General features: G+C 43.0%; 1 protein-coding gene across 1 annotated transcript in view; it reads right to left on the minus strand.

The window, feature by feature from the left end:
• Positions 1–10,857: 10,857 nt before the first annotated feature.
• TRPA1 (transient receptor potential cation channel subfamily A member 1) overlaps positions 10,858–26,790 on the minus strand; it is a 181,902-nt gene continuing 165,969 nt past the window's right edge. Inside the window, exons 24-27 of the mRNA XM_077270649.1 lie at positions 25,845–25,913; positions 23,120–23,239; positions 20,932–21,029; positions 10,858–11,704 (exon numbers count right to left, since the gene is read on the minus strand). Coding sequence (XP_077126764.1) covers positions 11,503–11,704; positions 20,932–21,029; positions 23,120–23,239; positions 25,845–25,913 — 489 coding nt within the window. The 3' untranslated portion in view covers positions 10,858–11,502. The remainder of the gene's footprint in view (positions 11,705–20,931; positions 21,030–23,119; positions 23,240–25,844; positions 25,914–26,790) is intronic.

The raw sequence follows: 26,790 nt of genomic DNA on the forward strand, positions 1-26,790 counted from the left end.
CCTGATGGGATGGAGACATAGATAACGTAAGCGGGATAGTCTGGTGTGTAATCTGTGAGGGCAGTGTCAACCCATTCACCACTCTCACTGTCACTGATTTGGCGAGCATCACCAGGAGTATTGCGTGCCATTGGGTGAAGGCAGAGGACATGAAATTTCCCTCCGCCCCTGAATCTACACAAAGCTCGACCGCAAAAGTGGAAGGGCCAAAGGTATTTATCCCCTTAAAGGACAATTTGGAGGAAAACGTCGCTGTGTCTAGTGAACCTCCTCCTACAGTTACTAGACGCGGTCGTTTCCCTACTGCAGTGGACATTTCCTGGTATAATGTCCTGATTGCTGGCAGATATTACAGATCATGGGTATTTGAGCATCCCGATTCCCGAGACTTTGGACCCGCTCGAGAAACCTCTATGGCCTCATAGGGCTCGGATGCCTGAACTGGAGACTCCAGAGGCTTGGCAAAGGTAGGTGCCAACCGGAACCTCTGCATACACCGGACTCGCTCCAACCGTCGCTCGATAAAATGGAGGTCAATGTGAGTGGATATAGTTATTAACTCCTCCAGTGTGGCGGGAATCTCCCTAGTGGCCAGGGCGTCCTCACATGGTCAGCCAGTCCTTTCCAAAACACAGGAATAAGGACTTTATCCGGCCACTCCAGCTCAGATGCCAAAGTCCGGAAGTGGACGGCAGACTGACTGACCATGGATGAACCCTGTGTCAATGCCAGCAGTTGGAGCGCCGAATCATGGGTGACACGAGGTCCCATAAAGACCTGTTTCAGAGTGTCCAGGAACCTTGGAGCACTCTGCACCACATGATCATCACACTCCCACAGCGGCGTTGCCCACTCCAACGCCCTGTCCGACAGAAGGGATATAATAAATCCCACTCTAGCCCGTTCCATGGGAAACAGCCAGGAGCTCAAGATGTACAGGTCCTTCTCAAAAAATTAGCATATAGTGTTAAATTTCATTATTTACCATAATGTAATGATTACAATTAAACTTTCATATATTATAGATTTATTATCCACCAACTGAAATTTGTCAGGTCTTTTATTGTTTTAATACTGATGATTTTGGCCTACAACTCCTGATAACCCAAAAAACCTGTCTCAATAAATTAGCATATCAAGAAAAGGTTCTCTAAATGACCTATTACCCTAATCTTCTGAATCAACTAATTAACTCTAAACACATGCAAAAGATACCTGAGGCTTTTAAAAACTCCCTGCCTGGTTCATTACTCAAAACCCCCATCATGGGTAAGACTAGCGACCTGACAGATGTCTAGAAGGCCATCATTGACACCCTCAAGCAAGAGGGTAAGACCCAGAAAGAAATTTCTCAACAAATAGGCTGTTCCCAGAGTGCTGTATCAAGGCACCTCAATGGTAAGTCTGTTGGAAGGAAACAATGTGGCAGAAAACGCTGTACAACGAGAAGAGGTGACCGGACCCTGAGGAAGATTGTGGAGAAGGACCGATTCCAGACCTTGGGGAACCTGAGGAAGCAGTGGACTGAGTCTGGTGTGGAAAGGCGTGTGCAGGAAATGGGCTACAGGTGCCGCATTCCCCAGGTAAAGCCACTTTTGAACCATAAACAGCGGCAGAAGCGCCTGACCTGGGCTACAGAGAAGCAGCACTGGACTGTTGCTAAGTGGTCCCAAGTACTTTTTTCTGATGGAAGCAAATTTTGCATGTCATTCGGAAATCAAGGTGCCAGAGTCTGGAGGAAGACTGGGGAGAAGGAAATGCCAAAATGCCTGAAGTCCAGTGTCAAGTACCCACAGTCAGTGATGGTGTGGGGTGCCATGTCAGCTGCTGGTGTTGGTCCACTGTGTTTCATCAAGGGCAGGGTCATTGCAGCTAGCTATCAGGAGATTTTGGAGCACTTCATGCTTCCATCGGCTGAAATGCTTTATGGAGATGAAGATTTCATTTTTCAGCACGACCTGGCACCTGCTCACAGTGCCAAAACCACTGGTAAATGGTTTACTGACCATGGTATTACTGTGCTCAATTGGCCAGCCAACTCTCCTGACCTGAACCCCATAGAGAATCTGTGGGATATTGTGAAGAGAAAGTTGAGAGACGCAAGACCCAACACTCTGGATGAGCTTAAGGCCGCTATTGAAGCATCCTGGGCCTCCATAACATCTCAGCAGTGTCACAGGCTGATTGCCTCCATGCCACGCCGCATTGAAGCAGTCATTTCTGCCAAAGGATTCCCGACAAAGTATTGAGTGCATAACTGAACATTATTATTTGATGGTTTTCTTGTTTGTTATTAAAAAACACTTTTATTTGATTGGACGGGTGAAATATGCTAATTTATTGAGACAGGTTTTTTGGGTTATCAGGAGTTGTAGGCCAAAATCATCAGTATTAAAACAATAAAAGACCTGACAAATTTCAGTTGGTGGATAATGAATCTATAATATATGAAAGTTTAATTGTAATCATTACATTATGGTAAATAATGAAATTTAACACTATATGCTAATTTTTTGAGAAGGACCTGTATAGCGCACTGGCTCATGAATCCCCCGACACAGCTTACTGTCACCAGCAAAGTTATCCGGTAATGGGAGACGGGACACGGGACAATGTCGGAGCAGGGGTGGCAGTGGACAAACTGGCTGCAGCCACGCTGGCAGCCTGAACAGCGACTGCGGTGACATCCACGGCCGAGGTTGTGCGCTCTAGAGCTGCCAACCTACCCTCCAGCTGCTGGATGTACCGTTGCAATCGCTGATCGTCAGCTATTACAAGCCAGACCCTGGCGCTAGTGTAATGTTAGGACCGGCGGAACGCACCAAATAATAATTAGAGAGGATATTAGGTGCATTCGCAGTCCGGGATCCACCGTGCAGAAAAGACACCTGCTGCTCGGTAATGACGGACTATATGGTGGTATAATGTGAATACACACACGGGTTAGCTTCACCCGGTATGAAGGAAGCGAACCCTATTGCGTCACAGTGCCGCGGTACCGCACAAAGAGCACAAAGAGTCACAGAACTCTGTCTCAAGACTCAGGGAAAGAGTTCCTCTAGACCTCTTGCGCTCGGCACCGCTACTGGGGTGTCATAGATTAAACTGAACTAAGAATTTACTGCACAAGAGTGCGTGCAGTGCCGCTCTGGCGGATGTCACTAACCACCTAAACTTGGGCCAGGAAAGCGCACTATTAGCGCACGGCGCCGTACCGGCAGTCACTGCTAACAGACGCAGTATCGTGTGCTAGATGTGCGTGATAGCACTGTCAGGCACTAGGTAGCTTCCACCATTCGCGAGCAGTCAACAACTCTAGGGATGGGAATGATTCGGAGCTTTCATCCGTCGACAGGCATACATCCACACACACACGTTAGCAAGTTTACACTAGCGCATGGCCGAGCGGCCATGCAAACCTTTTATAGTAGTAGTGCTCCTGGACCTTCCTGATAGTCCAATAGGAGCCGCAACAGGACCTGAGCATGTGACCCCCGACCTCCATTGGGAGGTCGTCAAGTGGGCATGCTCAGTATGAGAAAAGCACGACTTAGTCCCTGAAAGGCCTGCTCGCTGCTGATCAGTGCTGGCTACAAAGGCAGAGCCTGGAAAGGTAGCAGTAACCAGTAGCACAGTATCAGCTTGAGCCAGACGCTGGGACTCATGTCTTTGCTGAGCAGGTTCCACTGTGGCTGGAGGAGAATGGGAAACCACAGCAGACATGGTTCGAGATTCCCCCTGTGCAGCTGCCGGAATTCAACATCTAACACTTATATCACTACACTGGAGCACCGGGTGTGGCCACTCCCACCCATGTGACAATGAGAAGAATTTGTCCCATGCCTTCTGTATTGGGTTATCTGCTTGTTACAAGTGGACATTAATTGTATTGCACAAAGAAAACAATCCTTTAGCCAAAAACTGACTTTTTATTTGCATTTCACAACTTTTTACAATATATTGATTTTTTTTTTTTTATACAGCAGTTTTTCAACTGCCTGACCTTAATGGTATAATATAACAACTGTAAGATCTTTACAATCTTACATTATTGATGATATAATAACAAACATTTACTGAACAAGGCATAAATATATTACATTCAAAGTCTCACAAACAGGAACAGAAAGAGATGATATTGCAGAAAAGAAATTATCTGGCCGTGAACTTACATAGAATTGTCAAAATGCAATTAATTATCTCCTGGGATTCAATGGGAAAGGTAACAGTTCTTATTCCAATTCATTTTACAGCGCGCACCAGTCAGAAAATAACCTACTGACTACTGTGTGCGAGTGTAGTGGGCATGTTTTGTGGAGGACATTCCATCAGCTACAGTTAAAGAGGTTGTCCACTACTTTAACATGGCTGACATATCTTAGGTCATCAATGTGTGATTGGTAAAGATGTCACACCCGGCAACCCCGACGATCAACTGTTTTGGGTGTCAGTGTCGGCCATAACTGCTCTGTTATGGAGCTGCACAAACAGCCATATAACATCCCTCATTGTAATCCTGCCCTGATACTAAGGGTATGTGTCCATGGTCAGGATGGCCGGCGGTATCGCCGCAGCGGCGAAGCCGCTCGGCGCTAAGCCCCACCCCCTTTCTGGGACGCGATCATGCCGGATGTGTTAACTCTTCACATCCGGGATCATCGCTCTCTCCCATAGCGCCCTGTGATATGCCTTGCGGGGACGCTGCGTCCCCGCAAGGTGTACGGACATGCTGCGATCTGAAAAGACGCGCAGCATGTCCGGAGTCGCAGGGAAGACGGATGCGGGTTTCCACGCATAGTGGAGACGGGATTTCCTAAAATCCCCTCCACTATGCTGGAACATCTGGACGCTGCGTTTTTGACGCTGCAGCTCTGCGCAGCGTCAAACACACAGCATTTACTGACCGTGGAAACTCACCCTTATGCGATGACTGTTGAGCATGACCCTTGTGTACACAACAAAAATTGAAGAGAAATTTAAAAAACAACAGAAATGCTAGCATGTTATATGAGCTCAGAGGCCAAGAATTTTTATTATATATAAATATATAATGCAAAAATTTTGGGACACTTGAATTCTTTCCAGAAAATTAAGTATTTCTCCAAGAAAATTATTGCATTTAAACATGTTTAGTTATACACATGTTTGCTTCCTTTGAACCCATTTGAACAACACAAAACATTAAGGCTATGTGCACACAATGCGGATTTGCTGCGGATCCGCAGCGGATTTTTCTGTGCAGAAACGCTGCAGATCCGCACTGTGATTTACAGTGCCATGTAAATCAATGTAAAAAAAAAAAAAGTTGTGCAGATGGTGCAGAAAAATCAGTGCGGAATTGCTGAGGATTTAAAAGAAGTGCATGTCACTTATTTTGTGCGGATCTGCAGTGTTTCTGCACCCCTCCATGATAGAAATCCGCAGTGGCAAAAACTGCATAAAATCCACACAAAATCCGCATCAATTCCATGGCAAATCCGTACAAGATCCGCATAAAAACCGCGGCAAATCCGCAGCTGCGGATTCTGCCAGGAGATGCGGATTTTGTGCAGAAAATTCTGCACCACATTTCCTACATGTGCACATAGCCTAAGAAAAAAAAGCAAATTGGATGTAATTTTACACAAAACTCCCAAAATGGGCAGGACAGAATTGTTGGCACCTTTCCAAAACTTTGGGAAAATAACTTTGCATATGATGCTCATTCAAACTCACCTGTGGCAAGTAACAGGTGTAGGCTATATGAAAATCACACCTGAAACCAGATAAAAACGGAAGTTGACTCAATATTTGCACTGTGTGTCTGTGTCTGCCACACTAACCATGGAGAACAGAAAGAGGAGAACTATCTGAGGACTTGAGAAACAAAATTGTTGAACAACATCAACAATCTGAAGGTTACAAGACCATCTCCAGAGATCTTGATGTTCCATTGTCCACGGTGCGCAATATAATCAAGAAGTTTACAATCCATAGAACTACAGCTAACCTCGCTGGACTTGGACGGCAAATGAAATTGATGAAATGTTGCAATGCAGGGTAGTCTGGATGGTGGATAAGCAGCCCCAATCAAGTTACATAGAAATGCAAGCTATACTGCAGGCTCAGGGTGCATCAGCGTGAACTGTCCATCATCATTTGAATGAAATTAATTGTTATGGCAGGAGACCCAGCAGGACCCACTGCTGACTCAAAGTCATAAAAAAGCTATACTGCAGTTTGCCAAAATATATGTGAGTAAATCAATATTCTTCTGGGGAAACGACCATGATAATGTTTTTTGTTTAAGCACATAATTCAACTGTGTACCGGAAAAGGAATGACAGTACCTACAGTTTAATATGGTGGAGGTTCAAAGATGTTTTGAGGTTATTTTTCTGCCTCTGGCATTGGGTGCCTTGACTATGTGCAAAGCATCATGAAATCAGAAGATTACCAAAGGATTTTGGGTTACAATGTAGTGCCAAGTGTCAGAAAGCTGGGTTTGTGTCCCAGGTTATAGGTCTTCCAGCAGTACAATGACATCGATAGTACTTCAAGAAGCACCCAGAAATGGATGGAAACAAAGTACTGGAGAGTTCTGAAGTGGCCAGAAATGACTAAGTCCTGATCTAATTTCCATTGAACACCTATGGAGAGATCTTAAATTGCTGTTGGCAGAAGACACCCTTCAAATATGAGAGACCTGGAGCAGTTTGCAAAAAAGAGTGGCCCCAAATTCCAGTTGAGTGTCGTAAGAAGGTCGTTGATGGTTGTAGGAATTGATTGATTGCAGTTATTTTTTCCAAACAGTGTGTAACAAAATATTAAGTTGAGGGTGCCGACAATTTTTTCCGACCCATTTAGGAAGTTTTGTGTGAAATTATGTCCAATTTGCCTTTGTATCATTTGTTTTATTTTGTGTTGTCCAATACACACAAAGGAAATAAACGTACATACCAAAACATGTAACTGTAATAATTTTCTGGGAGAAATACTTCATTTTCTGGAACAATTTCAAGGGTGCCAACACTTTCGGTCCTGACTGTATAACACATACATATATCAGTAACATAATTTGATTGAAAGAATAGTTACTTTCTAAAGTTGGGCCAAATGATTCACAGCACCCTTGTACATCAGTCAACATTGGTAGTCCATGGCTGCTGGACCAGAGCTCAGTAAACCTCCTCCAACCCATTAGTATCCTCAGCACCTGTTATGACTATCAGGCATGGTGCGATGTTATGCATGTGTTGCGCCACAACAATGATGTTGCACAAAACTTTCTAATAAGAAGAGTGGTTGAGGATGCCAGCAGGTAGAAGTAGGTGCACAGTTCTTTGGTGTGACAACCACTGACTAACCATGACTGGACCATGGTTCTGTAAGTCTTTCTACTCAACTCAAACAAATTAATAAAAAACAATTAGATGTCTTAGAGTAAACTATTAAAAAGGCATAGAGTACGTTATTAAGTTAGTACCATTTCATACCGTCTTGAAGACAGAAAATCTCATGATTTCTGGAGCTAAGAGGACATGCAAGCAAGGATACCTCGGTTGCCAAACCAAACATTTTTCTTTTATTTTGCAAAGCCCATGTTCAGTGTTAGTGTTCTGGCATTGCCGTACAATTAAATGCATTTACCTGTCTTTATTCTCTTATCAATACACAATAAAAATGCCTTTACTCTGTCACATAAATATATCCAGTTATTGGCACAATAATTACCTCTTAAAATACTGAAAAAACTGAAGTAATATACATTTAGCATAAAAAAATAAATAAAATAATTTCATGGCATAAAGGGAGCAGGGCATTATCCTCTATTCTCTAGTACAAAAATAACCAAGCTGATGCTTACTTAATCACTTTTTTATATATGGGAAACTCCAAATGAGCAGCATGTAAAAAATGATAGTTTGCCAAGGTTCATTTTTAGTGATGAGCGAACGTACTCTTATAAGGTGTCATTTGAGCATGCTCAAGGGCTAACCGCGTGTCTTCGGCGTGCTCGAAAAATGTTTAGTCCCCTCACCTGCATGTCTTATGGCTGCTCAACAGCCACAACACACACAGGGATCGCTTGTTTGTTATGCAATCCTTGTATATGTTGCGGCTGTCAAACAGCCGCGAGACACGCAGGCGAGGGGACTAAAACGTATTATTCAAGCACGCTGAAGACACTTGATTAGCACATGAGAATGCTCAAATAACACCTTATCCGAGTACGTTCGCTCATCACTATTCACCTTGTAATGATGTGGTTATAAGTCACCTTATAGGCCAGTTCAGAGGAATAGAGGTAAGGGTTACAAATTCTGACATCAGGATGAACTTACAGATGGATTTACTTAGTCTGCATCCAGGTTGGAAGTGCCGAATTGTTTCATAATTTTTATTCAAACTGTATTACAAAAATGAATTTTAGCCCAAAATGGCTGCATTTAATGTGAAGCTGTCACCGCCGAAGGTGTTATTTAACCTGCTAATCTGTGATTAAAAAGCATTGTCTGACAGGCTTATTGGAAGTGTGGCTACATGGAAAAAAATGTGATTATATTCTCCCTGCAGCCACTTGCTGCTAGAAGCTGTTACAGACACCATTCACTAGTGAGCTTGTGGCAATCACTCCCTGACACACTGATTCACAGCCTGCCTTACACACACTGCAGAGCAGGCAGTCAATCAGTGTGAGCGGGAGGGATTACTGCCACACTCGCTGTATAAGTTCACTCACACTAGCGTATAAGGCTACTTTCACACTAGCGTCGTGCACTGCACGTCGCTATGCGACGTTGCAGCGCACCGACGCATAGTGTGGAAGCGCCGCACAACGGGGGCAGCGGATGCTGCTTTTCCATGCATCCGCTGCCCCATTCTGAGCTACGGGGAGGAGGGGGCGGAGTTCCGGCCGTGCATGCGCTGTTGGAATTGCTGCACACAACGCACAAAAAAACGTTACATGTAACGTTCTTTTGTGCCGACGGTCCGACGCAACACGACGCAACCATCGCACGATGGTTGCGACGTGTGGCAATGCGTCCCACTGCGTCGCTAATTCACTTCTATGGAGAAAAAACGCATCCTGCAAGCACTTTTGCAGGATGCGTTTTTTCTACAGAACGACGCATAGCGACGTGCAGTGCACGACGCTAATGTGAAAGAGGCCTAAGGCTTCTTTCACATTTCCGTCGGTACTCGGCCGTTGCCAAGCGTTGGATAGACGTATCGACGGAAGTTTGTGAATTTGTGAGTGACGTGAGCAGCGGACTCAGTGTTTCAACGCGTCCGCTGCTCATTGTAAAGGCCCGGGGAGGAGGGGGTAAAAAATGTAGGACACAACGTACGAAAAAACGTTCCCTTGAAAGATTTTTCGATACGACGGCCCGCCAAATACCGGCGCATCCAGTGCACAACATATGGAACGTGTGTCCATACGTCGCGATGCGTTGGTAATACAAGTCTATGTGAACAAAATGCATCCTGCGGGCAACTTTGCAGGATGCGTTTTTTCCACAGAACGACGCATTGTGACAGTCTGCAAAAGACGGAAATGTGAACGTAGCCTAAATCGGACAAGTGCATTCTGATAAAAAGGCATTGCACTCGGACCAGTGTTATTTAATAAGGCAGTGCAGATCAGCGTATTTTTTCTCAGCTGTACTTGGCATGAGTAAAAAATATTTCACTCTGAAATCAGATTGGAGGGAGAAAAAAAAATCAGATGCCATACAGGCCATCAGAATAGTGTCCGGATTTTATGGATATATTGCAATTCTGTAAGATGGGAAACTGTAGATGGTCCTTTAATGAATAGCAGCTGAGTAAAGAAATGAGTTGCACATGGATGTCAAGTGAGGAAAAAAATGGTCCCATTCCTCTGAATGGGAATGAGACCGATTTTATATGCGCTGGTGTGAGTGAGCCCTATATGTGACCGTAACCTCTCCCTGCACTGACCCAATCACTGGACGCGAGCTACTGCAGGGAGCCTATTGATTTATTTTCTCCTTGTAGACTCACAGACAAGATTTAATGCAACTTACCGGCAGACTACCACTATATCTTCAGACAAATATCATTTTTTGAAGTCACAGGTTTCCTTTTAAGTAAAGGTAAATTGCCCCTACTGGTGTCCATATCATTTAAAGGGACTGTGTCAGCACAGGGTGAGTGTTCAAACTGAATCCCGCCACTTGTGCTTCATGCATGATGGGGCCAATCATTTATATACACCTTCAAACCTGCTTGTTTTCCCTATATCTCCACCTTCCTCTTGTTTGATCAACAGCTCTGGCTTCATAGAGCCAGAAAATGGCAGAGGTAGAGGGAAAACAAGCAGGTGGGAAGGTGTATATAAATGATTGACCCCACTGTGGAGCACTGAGCAGCTGTACTTGGTTTGAACAGTCATTCTGTGCTGACAGAGTCCCCTTACTTACGTAGGGATTGCGCATTGAAGCAGATCAAGCATTTAGGAGAGCAGCAGATAAAGACATTACTTGCTTTTTACGTGAATTTGGAAAAGAAAGTGAAAATAGGGATGCACTTTCTGGCATTGTGTCTGGGTTGGGTTCTGTAGCCTGGTATTTCTGGGAATATCATCAGAAGTACTTCAAAATCAGCAATAAAGATTTTTAGTTTGAAGCTATTTTCACATTGAGTTTTTCCAGGAGTTTTTCTTTTTTTTTTTTAAAGGGACTCTGTCCTTTAAAACTGTTTAAACAGCCGTTCGGTGCTAACAGTCGGTCAGTGTGTCATGGCAGGGCCAATCCTTTTAATACACCTTCCCAACCTGCTTGTCTTCCATATATCTCCGCCCTTCTCTGGCTCTATGAAGCCTGAGCTGTCAATTAAATAAGGGGATGGTGGAGATAACGGGAAAACAAGCAGGTGGGGATGGTGGAGATAACGGTAAAACAAGCAGGTGGGGCGGTGTATATAAATGATTGGCTCCTCCGGGACTTAGTTTGAACAGTCATCCTGTGCTGACAAACTCCCTTTCAGCCGAAACTCTCCAAAATCCTATTTAACAATCTTTCAAACTAAATACCCAACACATCTTGACTAGTGATGAGCAAGTATACTCATTGCTCGGGTGGTCTCCGAAAATTTGTGACTGTTTGGAGATTCAGTTTTTGTTGACACAGCTGCATGATTTACAGCTGCTAGCCGGGCCTGGGTACATGTGGGGGTTGCCTGGTTGCTAGCGATTCCCCACATGTAATCAAGCTGTCTAGTAGCCGTAAATCATGCAGCTCGAAAACCCAAGCGACGAGTATACTCGCTCATCACTAATCTTGACCAAAATCTCCTTTCTTTTCAGACTGGATAAGAGGGAACTTGGAATAGCTTAATACCTTCTAGAGATGGATATATTTCATAAAATAACTCAATGAATCAAGGTTTGCAAACTAAAATCATATTATCATGGTGGACCAGTTTTGGTATGGGACAAGATATAGACCATGATTATCACATTTCAATGCAGCAAACAATCAGCCCTGAAATACAATTCTATGCTTTACATTTTACAGCTTTCACCACACAATCCCATTTGCTGTCTTTGCGTTCCATCTTCTGCTGTTTATTCGGTTTATTATGTTGACAGCTGTCCTGCTGGTCTTCATCATCCGCCTCTGATACGATCTCCATTTTCTGAATGATCAGCTTGATGAGTTCATGCTGCTTCTGCATTGCTGTGGACAGGTCCTTCAATCTAAAATTGTGAATATATTAGTCAGCTTCAATTATCCACAGTGTTTTCACCAAAGTTTACTTGTAAAAATAAACCACGTTTTAGATTTCAAACTCTATAAATGATTAAATAGATCTTAGCTCAGATCAGGCTGAGGGACTTGAAGTAAAAATCCATGTCAGAATTGTGGCAAAACACCCATTTGAAGATTTTTCTGCCTAATATTGAAATTGTAATTTTAATAGACATTCTGGCATGGATTTTCACAGTAAATATACCAGCCTCATAAAGGCTAAGAGATCTATCTAACATGAATACAGTGTGTATTGGTAAATCTGCTGACAGTTCCTCATCAACCCTTTAAATTCCAAGTGCCGTAAATTTATGTCACGTGGTCCTGGGTTTTAAACTTGTACCACAGTAAATTTACGATGCAAGGTTAAAGTTCCTGTAATATAGCAGATGTAGGTCTGGTCCGGGACTCTCAGACACATCCTCGAACCCTGAGGAAAAGATTAAAGTGGCTTACTATTCCTACTGTCTTTTCCTTTGCTAAATACAGTTGCAACAAACAGAAGCATCAACACTGCTGATGCTTTTGTAGGATTTTGTGATCACATTATGGCTAGGTCTCTACCGAAAACAGCAGAACTGATGGATTCTAGCAGACCCATATCATATCTGACAGTGAATATTAAATCACTGTAGTAGGTTGTTTACCCCTGTGAATTGGCCTTCTATGGAAATCAAGGTTACAGTGGAAAAAATGAGCAATGAAGAAAAAAAAATCTTTCTAACAGATATTTTATGATTTCCTGGGGGCAAGTTTGTAAAATATATGTAAAAAAAAATACGCAATCAAAATTAAACAGTAATAAAAAAAAGTCTCCTTCACAAAAATAATAAAACATTAAGTAAAAAAATATATATTTTATGATACATATAATAAAAGCCTCCACACATTTGGCATCAACATGACCGTCATAACTTGGAAAATTTAATCAACAGGTGAATGGTTAAAAATTGCAACAACAAAAAACTAAACAAATTTAAACTAAATGTAAACTAAACTATATTTGCAATAGAAAAAAAGGGTTAGTTTATTTCTATCAATTAACAAACCACAAGGTGTCTGAACAAAGGTGACATCTAAATAAAATCAATATTTGGTATGACAACCCCATGTCTTTAAAACACAATTGATTCTTCTAGGTATATGTGCTCACAAAGTTAGGGATATCGTAGGTTTATAGTTAAGTATCTACATGCTATTAACCCTCATACGCTTTCAAACTCCCTACACTCATCATTGTCCCCAATCTCTTCTTTTTCCTGTCCTGATCTGGCTGTACATCACTTCAATGACACTCTTAGAAGCACCCTGGACCAAGTAGCTCCCCTCACCCTCAGAACCTCCAAACACAGAGTAAAACAGCCCCGGCTCACATCGCAAACCCGATTTCTCCAGCGATGCTCTAGGTGTGCTGATCACTTATGGAGGAAAACTCGCACACCAGAAGACTTCACACACTTCAAATTTATGTTAAGAACCTATAATTCTGCCCTTCACCTCGCCAAACAGACCTACTTCACCACTCTGATCTCCTCACTATCCAACAACTCCAAGAAACTTTTTGACACCTTTCACTCCCTCCTCAGGCCAAAAGCACAAGCCCCTATCACAGTCAATTGTGCTTATAACCTGGCCTCCCACTTTATAGAGAAAATAGATAATATCCGTCAGGAAATCCGCTCCCAGCAACCAACTGCAGTGACTCCCATCCCTTCCTGCATTTCCCCTGGCTCACTCTCCACATTCGATCCCATCACAGAAGAAGAAGTCTCCAAGCTCCTCTCTTCTCATCCGACTACATGCACTACCGACCTCATTCCCTCTCAACTCCTCCAGTCTCTCTCTTCAGTCGTCACAACTCACCTAACTACAATCTTTAATCTCTCCCTCTCCTCTGGCATTTTCCCCTCCTCCTTCAAACACTCTATCATTACTCCATTACTAAAGAAACCCGCCCTCGACCCATCCTGCACATATAACTACAGACCAGTCTCCAATCTCCCCTACATCTCAAAACTCTTGGAGCGCCTGTTCTACTCCCACCTTACCCATTACCTCTCCACTCATTCCCTCCTAGACCCTTCACAGTCCGGTTTCCGCCCCCTACATTCGACAGAAACTGCACTCATCAAGGTGACCAACAACCTTCTGACAGCAAAATGTAAAGGTGACCACTCTCTGCTCATTCTTATCTACCTTTCTGCAGCTTTCAACACTGTTTACCACCCTCTCCTACTCTCTAGGCTCCAGTCACTAGGCATTAAGGACACTGCTCTCTCCTGGTTCTCTTCCTATCTTTCTGATCGCTCCTTCAGTGTTCTGCTCGCTGGCTCCACTTCACCTCCTCTTCCTCTCACTGTCGGGGTACCTCAGGGCTCAGTCCTTGGCCCCCTTCTCTTCTCCCTCTACACGGCCCCAATTGGACAGACCATCAGCAGATTTGGCTTTCAGTACAATCTTTATGCCGATGAATTGACACACAACTATACACATCATCCCCTGACCATACCCCCGCTGTACTACAGAACACCTGTGACTGTCTGTCCGCAGTCTCCAACATCATGTCCGCCCTCTATCTGAAACTCAACCTCTCCAAAACTGAACAACTTCTGCTCCCGCCATCTACTAACCTCCCTAAAACTGACATTTCCCTCTCTGTAGGAGGCACCATAATAACACCCCGCCAGCAGGCGTGCTGTCTGAGTGTTATGTTTGACTCTGATCTCTCCTTCACATCCCATATACAATCTCTTGCCCGCTCGTGCCGCTTACACCTAAAGAACATCTGTAGAATCCGCCCTTTTCTCACCATGGAAACAACAAAAACCCTCACTGTCACCATGATCCACTCCCGCCTGGATTACTGTAATGCTCTATTAATTGGCTTCCCCTTATCCAGTCTTTCCTTAATGCAGCAGCCAGGGTTGTCCATCTAGCTAATCGGTATTCATATGTGTCCGCTCTTCGCCAGTCGTTACACTGACTGCCCATTCATTATAGGATCCAATTCAAAGTACTTGTTCTCACCCACAAAGCTCTCCACAGTGTGGCACCCCCTTACATCTCCTCCCTCATTTCGGTCTATTGGCTTAACATACCACTGGGCTCTGCAAACGACTTTAGACTAACCTCTGCACTAATTCGCACCTCCCACTCCCGACTCCAAGACTTCTCCCGTGCTGCGCCAATCCTGTAGAATGCTCTACCCCAAGATATTAGGACCATCCATAATTTGCATAGTTTTAGGCGCTCCCTAAATATGCCTATATGCAATTATGCTTTAGGCCGGTGTCACACTTGAAACTGCAATGCAAGAAACTCACGCTAGTCTCTCGCCTCAATACCCGGCACTGCCGCCGGTGGTTCAGACCGGAGGGTTCAGCTGCATAGAAATACATGCAGCCGCACACTCAAGTACCGAGCGCCGGCGGTAGTGCCGGGTATTGAGGCAAGAGACTCGCACGAGTTTCTCGCATTGCAGTTGCAAGTGTGACACCGGTCTAAGTCCTATACTAGCTATACTATTGTGAGAAAAAAAATTATCTTCATCAAAATCGTGCCGGCACCTGCACAGTGGCATCTGTCGATGATAGATGCTACTGCGCAGGTGCGGTCTGGTGCCATTTTGATGGATCAAAAAAAAAATTTTTTTTCCATAAAAATGGCAACTGTGGTGGCTCTTGTGCAGGAGCACCTATCGGAACGCGATAGATGCTACTGCACAGGTGCCGCAGCTGGCGCCATTTTGATGGAGGTAATTTTTTTTTCTACCCACGATAGTGTAGGACAAAAGCATAAATGCATATAGTCATATTAGGCATGTATCATGGCCACGGCTGTCACCATTTTGATGAATGTATATATTTTTTTGTAACCCCACAATATGATATGCAGTATAAATAGAGGCAGATGAAGATGAAATGATCTCTAAAAAAACAAAAGTTAAAGATGACAGAGTTTCTTTGCATTGTAGGCAAAATATATATATTCTCATTTTTTACATTTTAAGGTGTAACACTAGCGTCCAGACTGGTTGGCGCGGCTGTGTGTGGGTGTGGCCCCACTGAACCACTGACCAGACTACTCTGGAAGGGTTGTGATTAAGTAGCTTCCTAGGTGTTCGCTGGAGCCTCTGATGGTGAGGTCAGACTTGTGCGGCAGGTAGCTATCAGGTACCACCCCTGGGTGGTTTATGGCTGTGGCTGCTGAACCCCCCAGGGGTACACAGGCAAGCCGGCAGGCACAGCTGTGACACTGGCAGATGGATGGGTATGGCAGAAACATTGGTGGGCAGATGGGCACAACTGAGACATTGGCAGGCAGGCAGTCACAGCTGGCTCTCTGGCAGGACAGGCAGACAGGGCTGATACTCCGGCAAGACAGATAGGAAGCGGTACACTGGCAGGTATAAGGAAATGGGTAGGAACCTGTTCAGAAGGGCTGGTATATGGAAACAAGTAGGAACTGTTCGGCAAGTTGCAGAAGGAAGGTAGAGCAATACCGCAAGAGCAGATGCAAAAGCAGAACCACAGGAAGCAGAGCAAAGAGCATAGAAGGAGGCAGAGCTAAGATCAGAGAAGGAGGAGACGGAGCCAAGAACAGAACCCCTGGAGGCGGAGCCAAGAGCAGATCTGCTGGAGGTGGAGCCAAGAGAAGAACTACTGGAGGTGGAGCCAAGAGCAGAACCACTGGAGGCGGAGCCAAGAGTCAGAAGGAACATAGCCACAGGTTTGTGGCGAGCAGAGCAGAGAAGCACAGAGCCACAGATTGTGGTGAGCAGAGCAGAGAGGTGCAGAGCCACTGATTGTAGCAAGCAGAGCAGAGAGGTGCAGAGCCACTGATTGTGGCAAGCAGAGCAGAGAGAGAGAACACAGAGATACACACCGCAGAATGGAAATGGCAAACAAGCAAGGAAACAACAGGAATGGACATAGACCGGAGTTCAGACAGGAACAGACACGGATACATGAACTGGACACAGATATAGGCCTGCGTATTGCAGCCCTCAGAGACTGAACAGGACCTGGCAGCTCAGTAGCAAATATTAACTGAGGGAAATAGTTTGCTCAGGCGTCCTCCAATGGGTGAGTATGCCTTAAGTGTCAAAGGCCTTTGGCCGGGGACACCTTAGGAAGGTGCACACAGTCTCAATAAAAATATGGAATGGCCAGCGCCGCCCCTATGCACACAGCCAGGGGGCATCCACAGAGCAGACAGACATGAGGCACACAGCATGGAGCCGGCAGCAGATACAACTCACAGCATGGCCCAGGGTGAGTGAATTGATGTATCAGGCAGGTGGGAGATGGAAGGCCATGCAGTGATGCCGGCAGGGTTGTTACATAAGGGCATCCTTGGAAATTTGTGTGATCAGGTAACTTTGACCAAGGTTTCAGACCTTAATTATCCTGTTAGGGTTATGGCTTGTTCACTATCTTCGTTAGCAAAGGCCAGGTGATGCAAATTTCCCAGCTTTATACAAACCCAGCCTCCTCTAACATCGTGCTATATAACAGCAGCCATGAGTTCTTCTAAGCAGCTGCCTAGCACTCTGAAAATAAAAATGGTGGAGGCCCACAAAGAAGGAGAAGGCTATAAGACGATAGCAAAGCATTTTCAAGTTGCCCGTTTCCCAGTTCTAAATGTAATTAATAAATGGCAGGTAACAGGAACAGTTGAGGTCAAAATAAAGTCTGGAAGACCAAGCACATTTTCAGTAAGTTCTGCTCATGGGATCACTAGAGAGGCAAATCAGAACTCCCGTTTGACTGCAAAAGACCTTTAGAAAGATTTAGCAGACTCTGGAGTTGTGGTACATTGTTCTACTGTTCAGAGACACCTGCCCAAATATGACTTTCATAGAAGAGTTATCAGAAGAAAACTTCTCCTGCGTCCTCTCCATAAAATTCAGCATCAGAAGTTTGTAAAAAAAACATCTAAACAAACCTGATGCATTTTGGAAACAAGTCCTGTGGACAGATGAGGTTACAATAAAACTATTTGGATACAATCATAAAAGGTACAGTGGGGGAAATAAGTATTTGATCCCTTGCTGATTTTGTAAGTTTGCCCACTGACAAAGACATGAAAAGTCTATAATTTTAAAGGTAGGTTAATTTTAACACTGAGAGAATATCAAAAATAAAATCCAGAAAATCACATTGTATAAATTATATACATTTATTTGCATTTTGCAGTGAGAAATAAGTATTTGATCCTCTACCAACCATTTACAGTTCTGGCTCCTAGAGACCAGTTAGATTCTCCTAATCAACTCGTTACCTGCACTAAAGACAGCTGTCTTACATAGTCACCTTTATAAAGACTCCTGTCCACAGACTCAATTAATCAGTCAGACTCTGACCTCTACAACATGGGCAAGATCAAAGAGCTTTATAAGGATGTCAGGGACAAGATCATAGACAAAGACAAAAGGACAAGATCATAAACAACGCTGGAATAGGCTACAAAACCCTAAGTAAGACGCTGGGTGAGAAGGAGATAACTGTTGGTGCAATCGTAAGAAACTGGAAGAAATACAAAATGACTGTCAATCGACATCGATCTAAGGTACCACGCAAAATCCCACCTCATGGGGTATCCTTGATCATGAGGAAGGTAATAGATCAGCCTAAAACTACATGAGGGAAATTGTTAATGATCTCCAGGCAGCTAGGACCACAGTCACCAAGAAAACCATTGGTAACACATTACGCCGTAAAGGCTTAAAATCCTGCAGTGCCCGCAAGGTCCCCCTCCTCAAGAAGCAAGGCCCATCTGAAGTTTGCCAATGAACACCTGGATGATTCTGTGAGTGATTGGGAGAAGGTGCTGTGGTCGGATGAGATGAAAATTGAGCTCTTTGGCATTAACTCAACTCGCCGTGTTTGGAGGAAGAGAAATGCTGCCTATGATCTAACGAACATCGTCCCCGCTGTCAAAAATGGAGGTGGAAACATTATGTTTTGGGGATGTTTGTCTGCTAAGGGCACAGGACTACTCCACTTCAATGGGAGAATGGATTGAGCCATGTACCATAAAATCCTGAGTAACAACCTCCTTCCCTCCGTCAGGAAATTAAAAATGGGTAATGGCTGGGTCTTCCAGCAAGACAATGACTCAAAACATACAGCCAAGGCAACAAAGGAGTGGCTCAAAAATAAGCACATTAAAGTCATAGAGTGGCCTAGCCAGTCTCCAGACCTTAGTACTATAGAAAACTTATGGAGGGAGTTGAAGCTCTGAGTTGTTTTCAGTTTTGAGTTAATGATATGTTCGTGCTCCTGGGCAGCCTGTGGACAGGGGGTCTTCATGTGGTGCTCTGCTTAGGTGTTCATGTGTTTGGCTTCTGACAGGTCACTGATCCCTCACTGACCTGCCCCCTTGTTTACATAATGAATATTAAAAAATATAGCTTGAAAGAAAAAAAACCCTTCTGCAGGTGGAGCGCCCGCTAGTGCCTAGGGTACTCGGTTCCGGGTCCGGTGGCCATTAAAGGGTAAGTCACCGTGGCCCTGTGCATCCAAGTTAAAGGGAAACTTTTTAAAGGGGAATATTTAAAATAAGGAATGTTCATGACGCCACCTGTGTTATGCGGTCAGGGATGACCAACACTGCTTAAAGGTGTCCTCTGGGAATGGTGGTACTGCAGCAAGGGTGGTATGGCTTCCCAAAGGTGAAGCTTGATCCCCAGGGCTCCCAGTGAAGTATGAAAAAATGGTGTGGTGCCAGGAAGAATTAGAGAACACGAGGTTGCAGTCTCATTATCATTTACTGGTGGTTTTCGGCCACAGTCCAGGGTACCGGTAACAGGTGATGGTGAGGACCAGTCGGCCTGGAAGCGATTAGGGATCCCCCTTTTCAGGTGAGGTTGGAAGGCTTCCTCTTGTGCTGTAAGGTGAGTCCCTTACTGCCTTTGGCTCCACACAAGGTCCTCTCTCTCTGTCCTAAGACAGTACCCGCATGGCAGGCAATGCAAGCCTTTTTACAGGTCTCTCTAGATATGACTCCGGGCTCTATATGTTGCTGTGCCTTTGGGTGTGGGTGCGGACAGACGACCTGAAATCTTCTGCCCTCCGGTTTCTGCTGTGGGGCATACAGTCCCACACAGCCTTGGACTCCTGATGTCCGGTTCCTGCACTTCAGCGTGGAGGGAGCCCAGTCGCAGCTCCTCTCCAGCTCCTTACTTCTCCTGTGCTTTTTCTCCTCTCACACATTCTATCGACACAACACTGTCTGACTCCTCCACTCTGACCAGGAGCTGCAGAACCACCTGTCTGCACAGCTCCAGCTTTTTCTCTCCTCACTCTCCTCTCTCCTCCAACTGTCTGCTCCGACTGTCTCCTCAGACTACCTAACTCCTCCTCCAAGCCAGAACATATATCTGGGGAAGCTCCCCTTAAACTGGGTTCAGAGCTCCCCCTTCTGGCCTGGAATCAGAACATGTTGCATGTATGTGCCACCTGATAAAGGGATCCTCCTCGCTTTCAGGCATGACATCACTCTCCCCGAGAGGAAGGCAACACCACTGTAATAATCAGCTTCCTGGGGTGATAAACAGGCTGGTGCCAGCGGTGGTGCCTGCGCTGCAGCATGATTTCATATCTATTGTGTATATAATGATTTTGTTTGACCTTATTCTTATATTCATTAAAAAAATCAGTTTGAAAATGGTGCCGGCTGAACCTGCGCAGCAGCAGCTATCAGTGATCCGGCAGCTGGTCCTGCACAGGTGCGGCGGTGCCATATTGCTAGAGAAAAAAAATGTCCTCCTTCAAGATGTCGCTGCCAGCACCTGTGCAGTAGCAGTGCAGTAGCAGCTATCGGCGATTTTGTAAGCTAGGGGGCAGGTCAGTGAGGGATCAGTGACCGGTCAGAAGCCATAGACATGAATACCTAAGCAGAGAACCACATGATGACCCCCCCACAGGCCCGTTCTAGAGCATGAGCATATCATTAACTCAAAACTGAAAATAAAGATTACAACAACCACAAGACTGATTTCATCAACCAAGGTATCATTTTAATCAGTATAACGGTGCCGACCTGACACTGTAGGTTACTGTGCACAATCCTGCCGACAGGTTCCCTTTAATAACTTTATTGGCTGAATCATAAATTATTTTAGAGTTATTACAAATCAGACAAAAAAGCAGATAAATATAAAAAAACAAACCTATTCTTCTGCTTCCAAAGTTCCACTTCCATTGTGGCATCATTGCTGGGAGCTTCAACTCTAAAATCATCACAAGAAAGGAAATAGCTGAACATGCTCTAAAAAAAAATGAAAATATTATTATTTTGGCAAACAGAGGGATTGAGATGTGGGCATAATTTTTCTAGTCGAAAATTTACCATTAAACGTATACAATTTGAACCATGGCTCAAGGAATCTCATTCTGCCCCCAACTTTTATTGCAAATAGGAAAAGGTATATTTCATAACAAGCTGCCTGAATCCACCTCACTATACATTTACCTGGGTTCTTACCATTGGAAATTATTCGTTTTCTACATTTCTTGCATTTTGGATGAAACTTAATTATCCACATAAATGGAAGTTAATTCAAGTTATTAAAAAGCGAAGTCAGCAAAACATGCTATTGGTGGGATTGGCCAACAACAATGCTATTTGTATGGGGGCTTGCCGACTGTCCATGTGGGAAGATTTTAGATGAAAGAGGGACCAGCATTTTAGATTTATATATCATTTGTTGCCATGCAAGATAAGCCACTGCTAGAAGGGTGAGGAAGCGGCTTTGTCTGCTTTTTCCAGTAAAAAAATATTTATTTGAAAAAGTATGTGCATTATATTATGGAGTCATGTGTTGATATTATTGACCAACACATGCCTAATGCTGACCATATGAATATATATGTCTATCTATCTGCAGTCATTTGCTATTTTCCCAAGACATCTTCATGAATATATACAGATAGTGTAGATTCCATGTTTATTCAAGACTAACAATTTTGACAGGAGCTTATCTCACAGGAAGAAAATATTGGAAAAAAAAAACTAAATTCACATTTTCAATTCTTTGTGGAGATGTACCTTAAAGGGGTTGTCCTATAATTATGTTCCTTCCAACATGAGAGGTACATGCACATAACATTTGGTCAAAAGCTGTGACACCAAAACAGTTAGAGAGAGGCATCCTATCATTCCATCTCACCCCGATCCCCCAATCGATCATGAAGGCCTTTGTGTCTGTTAATAAACCTATGTAGTCCTGCTATAGAGCTTAATGGAAGATCATGGAAAACACATTGGCCACACTGTCCTGCATCTGGTGGGGGTATGTGTGTCTTTGTTCCTTTATTCAGGGGGGTTCCCTAATACACAACCCTGCTGACAGGCTGGAGACTGGGCTTCTGGAATATTCTTCAGCAAATGTTTAAGAGGCAGGGTCTGAACACTTCTGCCCATCCAGAGGGCTGATCCCAGGAGAGGCAGAATAATAAGCCACATGTTTAGTGAGGGAGTTGGTGCAGTAATGTCAAGGGACTAAGATCTCTTGCTGAGGTACTGGTCCCCATGTATGGATGGCCTTTGGAGATTGGAGATCAGTTGCTGGCTTGAGCCGGATACATGTGCTATAGTAGTGGGATCAGTCGTCTGGATTTGAGGAACTATCCTAAGGACTGTTGCCACCTGGAGCTGGACACACATGCTACGGTCATGGAATCCGTCATCTGGAGGAGCATGGACTTTGACTATATACTATACTGGTGGGAGATACAAAAGCTATGGGCCAACCAAAAGATAGTAGACAGAGCGTATCGCGTATCGCTTGGTTTAGGGGCAGTCGAAGTACTGGCCTCAGGTTGGGATCTTGTGGACTGGGGGGCATTGCATTGTGGCTATCTACTCGGAATTGCTGTAAGACCATAGACGTAAGGAATAAAAAATAGTTGCATCGTTAACCTGTCTAGGTGATTACTACAACCCCCAAACTCAAATCCCTACAACAGTTATAAAATGTAATTTTGCCATGCACACTGAATTCCATAAAAATTAAAGAAACATAATATCTGTGTATTCCTGTTTTTTAGCTTTGTTTGTTATTAATTCCACCCCTGAAGTAATTTTTGTTTTGTTTTCTTTTGAGTGAAAAAAATATGCCCATTAAAATATAAGGAATAAAAGAACAGGTCAAATAAATTAATAAATAAAACATATAGATATAGAGAAATGTAATGCACTGCTCTTCTACCCATTGAGGCCAATATTATTAAACCTTAATGAATGGAATCCTGTAGCCAGCGTGAATAAGTGTAATCTGCATTATGAAGAAATAGTTGAACATGTGCAAAAAATCATTGATAAATTCTTCTAACATGATAATGCAGAACAATACTCACTGATTTGATAACCATTCCCCATATTCTTGGCCGATTGGGGTAAACAATCGCACTGACTTGATCCACTCGCTTCAAGAACCAGAAAGGCAATTTCTTCTCTAAATTTGTATGGAGATTCACCTAATTATAGCGAGATACAAATAAGTGCTACAACAATTGATAGATATTTCACCTCTTGAATACAGTGATTAACACTGATCGAAACACAAATGGAAAGTCTAGTCTAAGCAAAAGCTTTATTGTGTCACCTACATCCAGATGAAGTACAAATTGTCCAGCAAATAACAAAGTTGTATTGGATATAAAAAGTATAAATACTACATTATTACCAACAGTGCTGTTGGCAGAAGAAGGATCTTGAAGTTCCATCCCCAGACCCGCCTGGAAATGCTAATTAACTGAGCATGCATTCCTTTTAGGGCCAGGAAAGCCCCAACTTAGTTGGCATTGTACCCAAAAAATCAAGACAGTCCCAGCATGTTCAGGAATAATGACAACTATACAAAAGGCAAAGGGGTAAAACCACAGTTGTTCATGTATTTAAATTAAGTCTGTTGGAACAAAATAACACCCTTGGTGTCTCCGACCAACTTAGTGCATCTTACCACCTACTTGCTTTCCATTTATCTACTTCCTCCTCTTCCTTGATTGATGGATCTGGCTTTATAGGAGCCTGATTATGGTGGAGACAGATGCAAAACAATTGTGTGGGAAGGTGCACTGAACTCCTTGGCCATGCTAAGGGTGCAACAGGGGAACCTACGTTTTCTTTGAAAAGTAAATTTGTGCTGGCAGACTAGTATTAAAGAGAAGCAATTGAGGAAAAAATATATCAGCTCACCAGTCCCCAGATCTGATCAGTTACTATCAAAGGGAATCTGTCAACAGGTTTTTGCTACCTTATCTGAGAGTAGCATAATGTAGGAAAAGAGATCCTGATTCCAGCGATGTATCACTTAGATTACTGGGTGCTGCAGTTTTGACACAATCAGAGTTTTTAGATGTAGCATGTTTCAGAGCTCAGGAAGTTGACCCCACCAACACCACAGCTTTCTGTGGATATTGTCTATTGACAGTAACCTGCTTATCAGAGAAGGGGATGTGGTCAGACCAGGGCTCATGTGCACTGTAGTCCAGGCAGTGATAATCTCCCGGTGATAAAGTCTTCATTGTATGGAAGCAACAGCACACAGCCTAATATTTAACACATCCCTGGAATCTGTGCCTCAACTCCTATCTTATGACATAGCAAACACTTGCTAATTCCCTTTAATAACCCTCTGTAGGTTTAAAACGTGTAGACTATGTGTTTCTGAATTATATAACCTGCTTCTCATTGCTTTTAAGGAGTTTTTTTGTACATTAAAATTACATTTTAAACTTGTTTTCTCTTTAGCTGATGTTAGAACTCCCTCACTTAAAGAGAGTCTGCAACAAGTTTTATGGCCACAAGAGCAATCACAGCTCCAGGTAGGATGGTAAAATCCAAGAGTAAGCATACTGTACCTATGTGGTTGCATATACACTTTGAAGATATTTAAAAAGGAAATGGACCTTGATTTATTATTGACAAAGCAAACACGTGTTCTAAAGATGAGTTCTATTCCCGCCATCTCTCTGCAGTAAACTCTGCCTAATGTCTCCATTTTTGGCTTTGAATATTGTCTCCCCTGTTCTAACATGCATGGAAATCTTCCTGTACTGGAGCGTACGTTGTACTCTTCCCTGCTGTGTGCAGTGGCCTTATTGGCACACACTGTGTATGTCAATGGGGTTGTAAATAACAAAAAAAGCTCGGCACTCAAATGAAAATGTATTGTCCAATGTAGACCAATGAGGCAAATGCCACCACCATACAACAAAGAAAAAATCCAATCAGAAGAGAAACCAATCGTATGTACAATTAAATTATGTCTATCACTTAATTGACAAAAAAATCCTCCCCCAAAAAATTTTTTGTGCAATAAATGACAATAATCTCATAAAAATTAAACATTTTATTGAAAAATAATAAGAATAAAATATATTTAAAATAATTAACAGCTGATAATAGAAGCACATATGATCATGTATGATACAGGTATTACCTGTATCATACATGATCATATGTGCTTCTATTATCAGCTGTTAATTACCTGTATCATACATGATCATATGTGCTTCTATTATCAGCTGTTAATTACCTGTATCATACATGATCATATGTGCTTCTTTATCAGCTGTTAATTACCTGTATCATACATGATCATTTGTGCTTCTATTATCAGCTGTTAATTATTTTAAATATATTTTATTCTTATTATTTTTCAATAAAATGTTTAATTTTTATGAGATTATTGTCATTTATAACAAAGAAAAAATACAGGATGACCCGATTGAAAGACAGATTAACCTTTGCAACGTTTCGGCACAAACATGCCTTTCTCAAGCTGAATCTGCTGTAGAAGGGGGTCAAAGGTAATGGGACCTAGTCTCCTTTCATGCCTGAATGGTGTGGGGGCACCAACCACGAGTGCCAGAGTCAGAATGACAGCTCTGTGCTGTGTTGTGTATAAATATGTGATTCTTCAGAATTTGCTTTAGTCTGTGCCTGATGAAGAGACCTGTGTAGTCTCGAAAGCTTGCAATTTGTTACCATCTTTTCAGTTAGCCATTAAAAGGTATCAACCACTGAGGACTCTCAAGTCTAAATATTTTTCATTACACAGAAATTCTTAAAATTCACCTGCATTGCAATTCTCTTAAGAGCTGCATTCCGCTGTATTTCTGCGATGTCACCAACAGCCAAACCAATCTATGGGTTCATTAAAAAAAGAACACAGTTACTCCAGACACAATTCAACATAGGTAAAAAAGGACTCATATTTATTCTTTCTACTACCTATTTTATCATAAAAACACCAAAAACGATCCCATAAGGATATTTAAGAGAATATCCCTGATTATGTGTCATTTCTAAAACAGTAGTATTATTTTTGACATTTCCACTTCTTTCCATCTTTTCTCATATTTACATATACAGGGTGGTTCAAAAGTAGGTGGACAGAAAATAATAACATTTATTTTGACTTATATATAAAATTATATTTACTAACACAAGCATAACAATGACAATTAAATTTTATTCTGAACAATAATACAAAAGCCCTTAAATTTTATCAACGCAGGTGCTCAAACTGTTTTCCATCACAATTTGCACAGCTTTGAAGTCTGCCTCTTAAGCATCGACAAACATTTTTCCACAAGTCTCTTTGGGTGTTAATTTCTTGAAATGCATCTCTTATCTAATTTTTCAAATCACTGACACTTTTTGGTTTTCGACTATAAACTTTGTCCTCGAGTAATCCCCAAAAGAAAAAATCCATTGGGGTCAAGCCTGGTGAACGTGCCGGCCAACCAAGTGGGCCTCTTCGGCCAATCCATTTATTAGGAAATGTTTCATCAAGTTACTCGCGGACTACTCTTGAATAATGTGGAGGGACCCCATCTTGTTGGAAATAAAGGTCATTTGAATTAGGCTGTTGCTGTAACTGGGGAACAACTTGATTCATTAGAATTTCGAGATACTTATCTCCTGTGATTGTTCCATTAAAAAATGGTCCAAAACTTGAAATACCACCCTAAACATTGACACCAGGCTCATTTAGTTGTTGCTCTAATGTTAAATGCAT

This window comes from Ranitomeya variabilis, chromosome 6 (genome assembly GCF_051348905.1).
Source record: "Ranitomeya variabilis isolate aRanVar5 chromosome 6, aRanVar5.hap1, whole genome shotgun sequence".
Lineage (NCBI taxonomy): Eukaryota > Metazoa > Chordata > Amphibia > Anura > Dendrobatidae > Ranitomeya > Ranitomeya variabilis.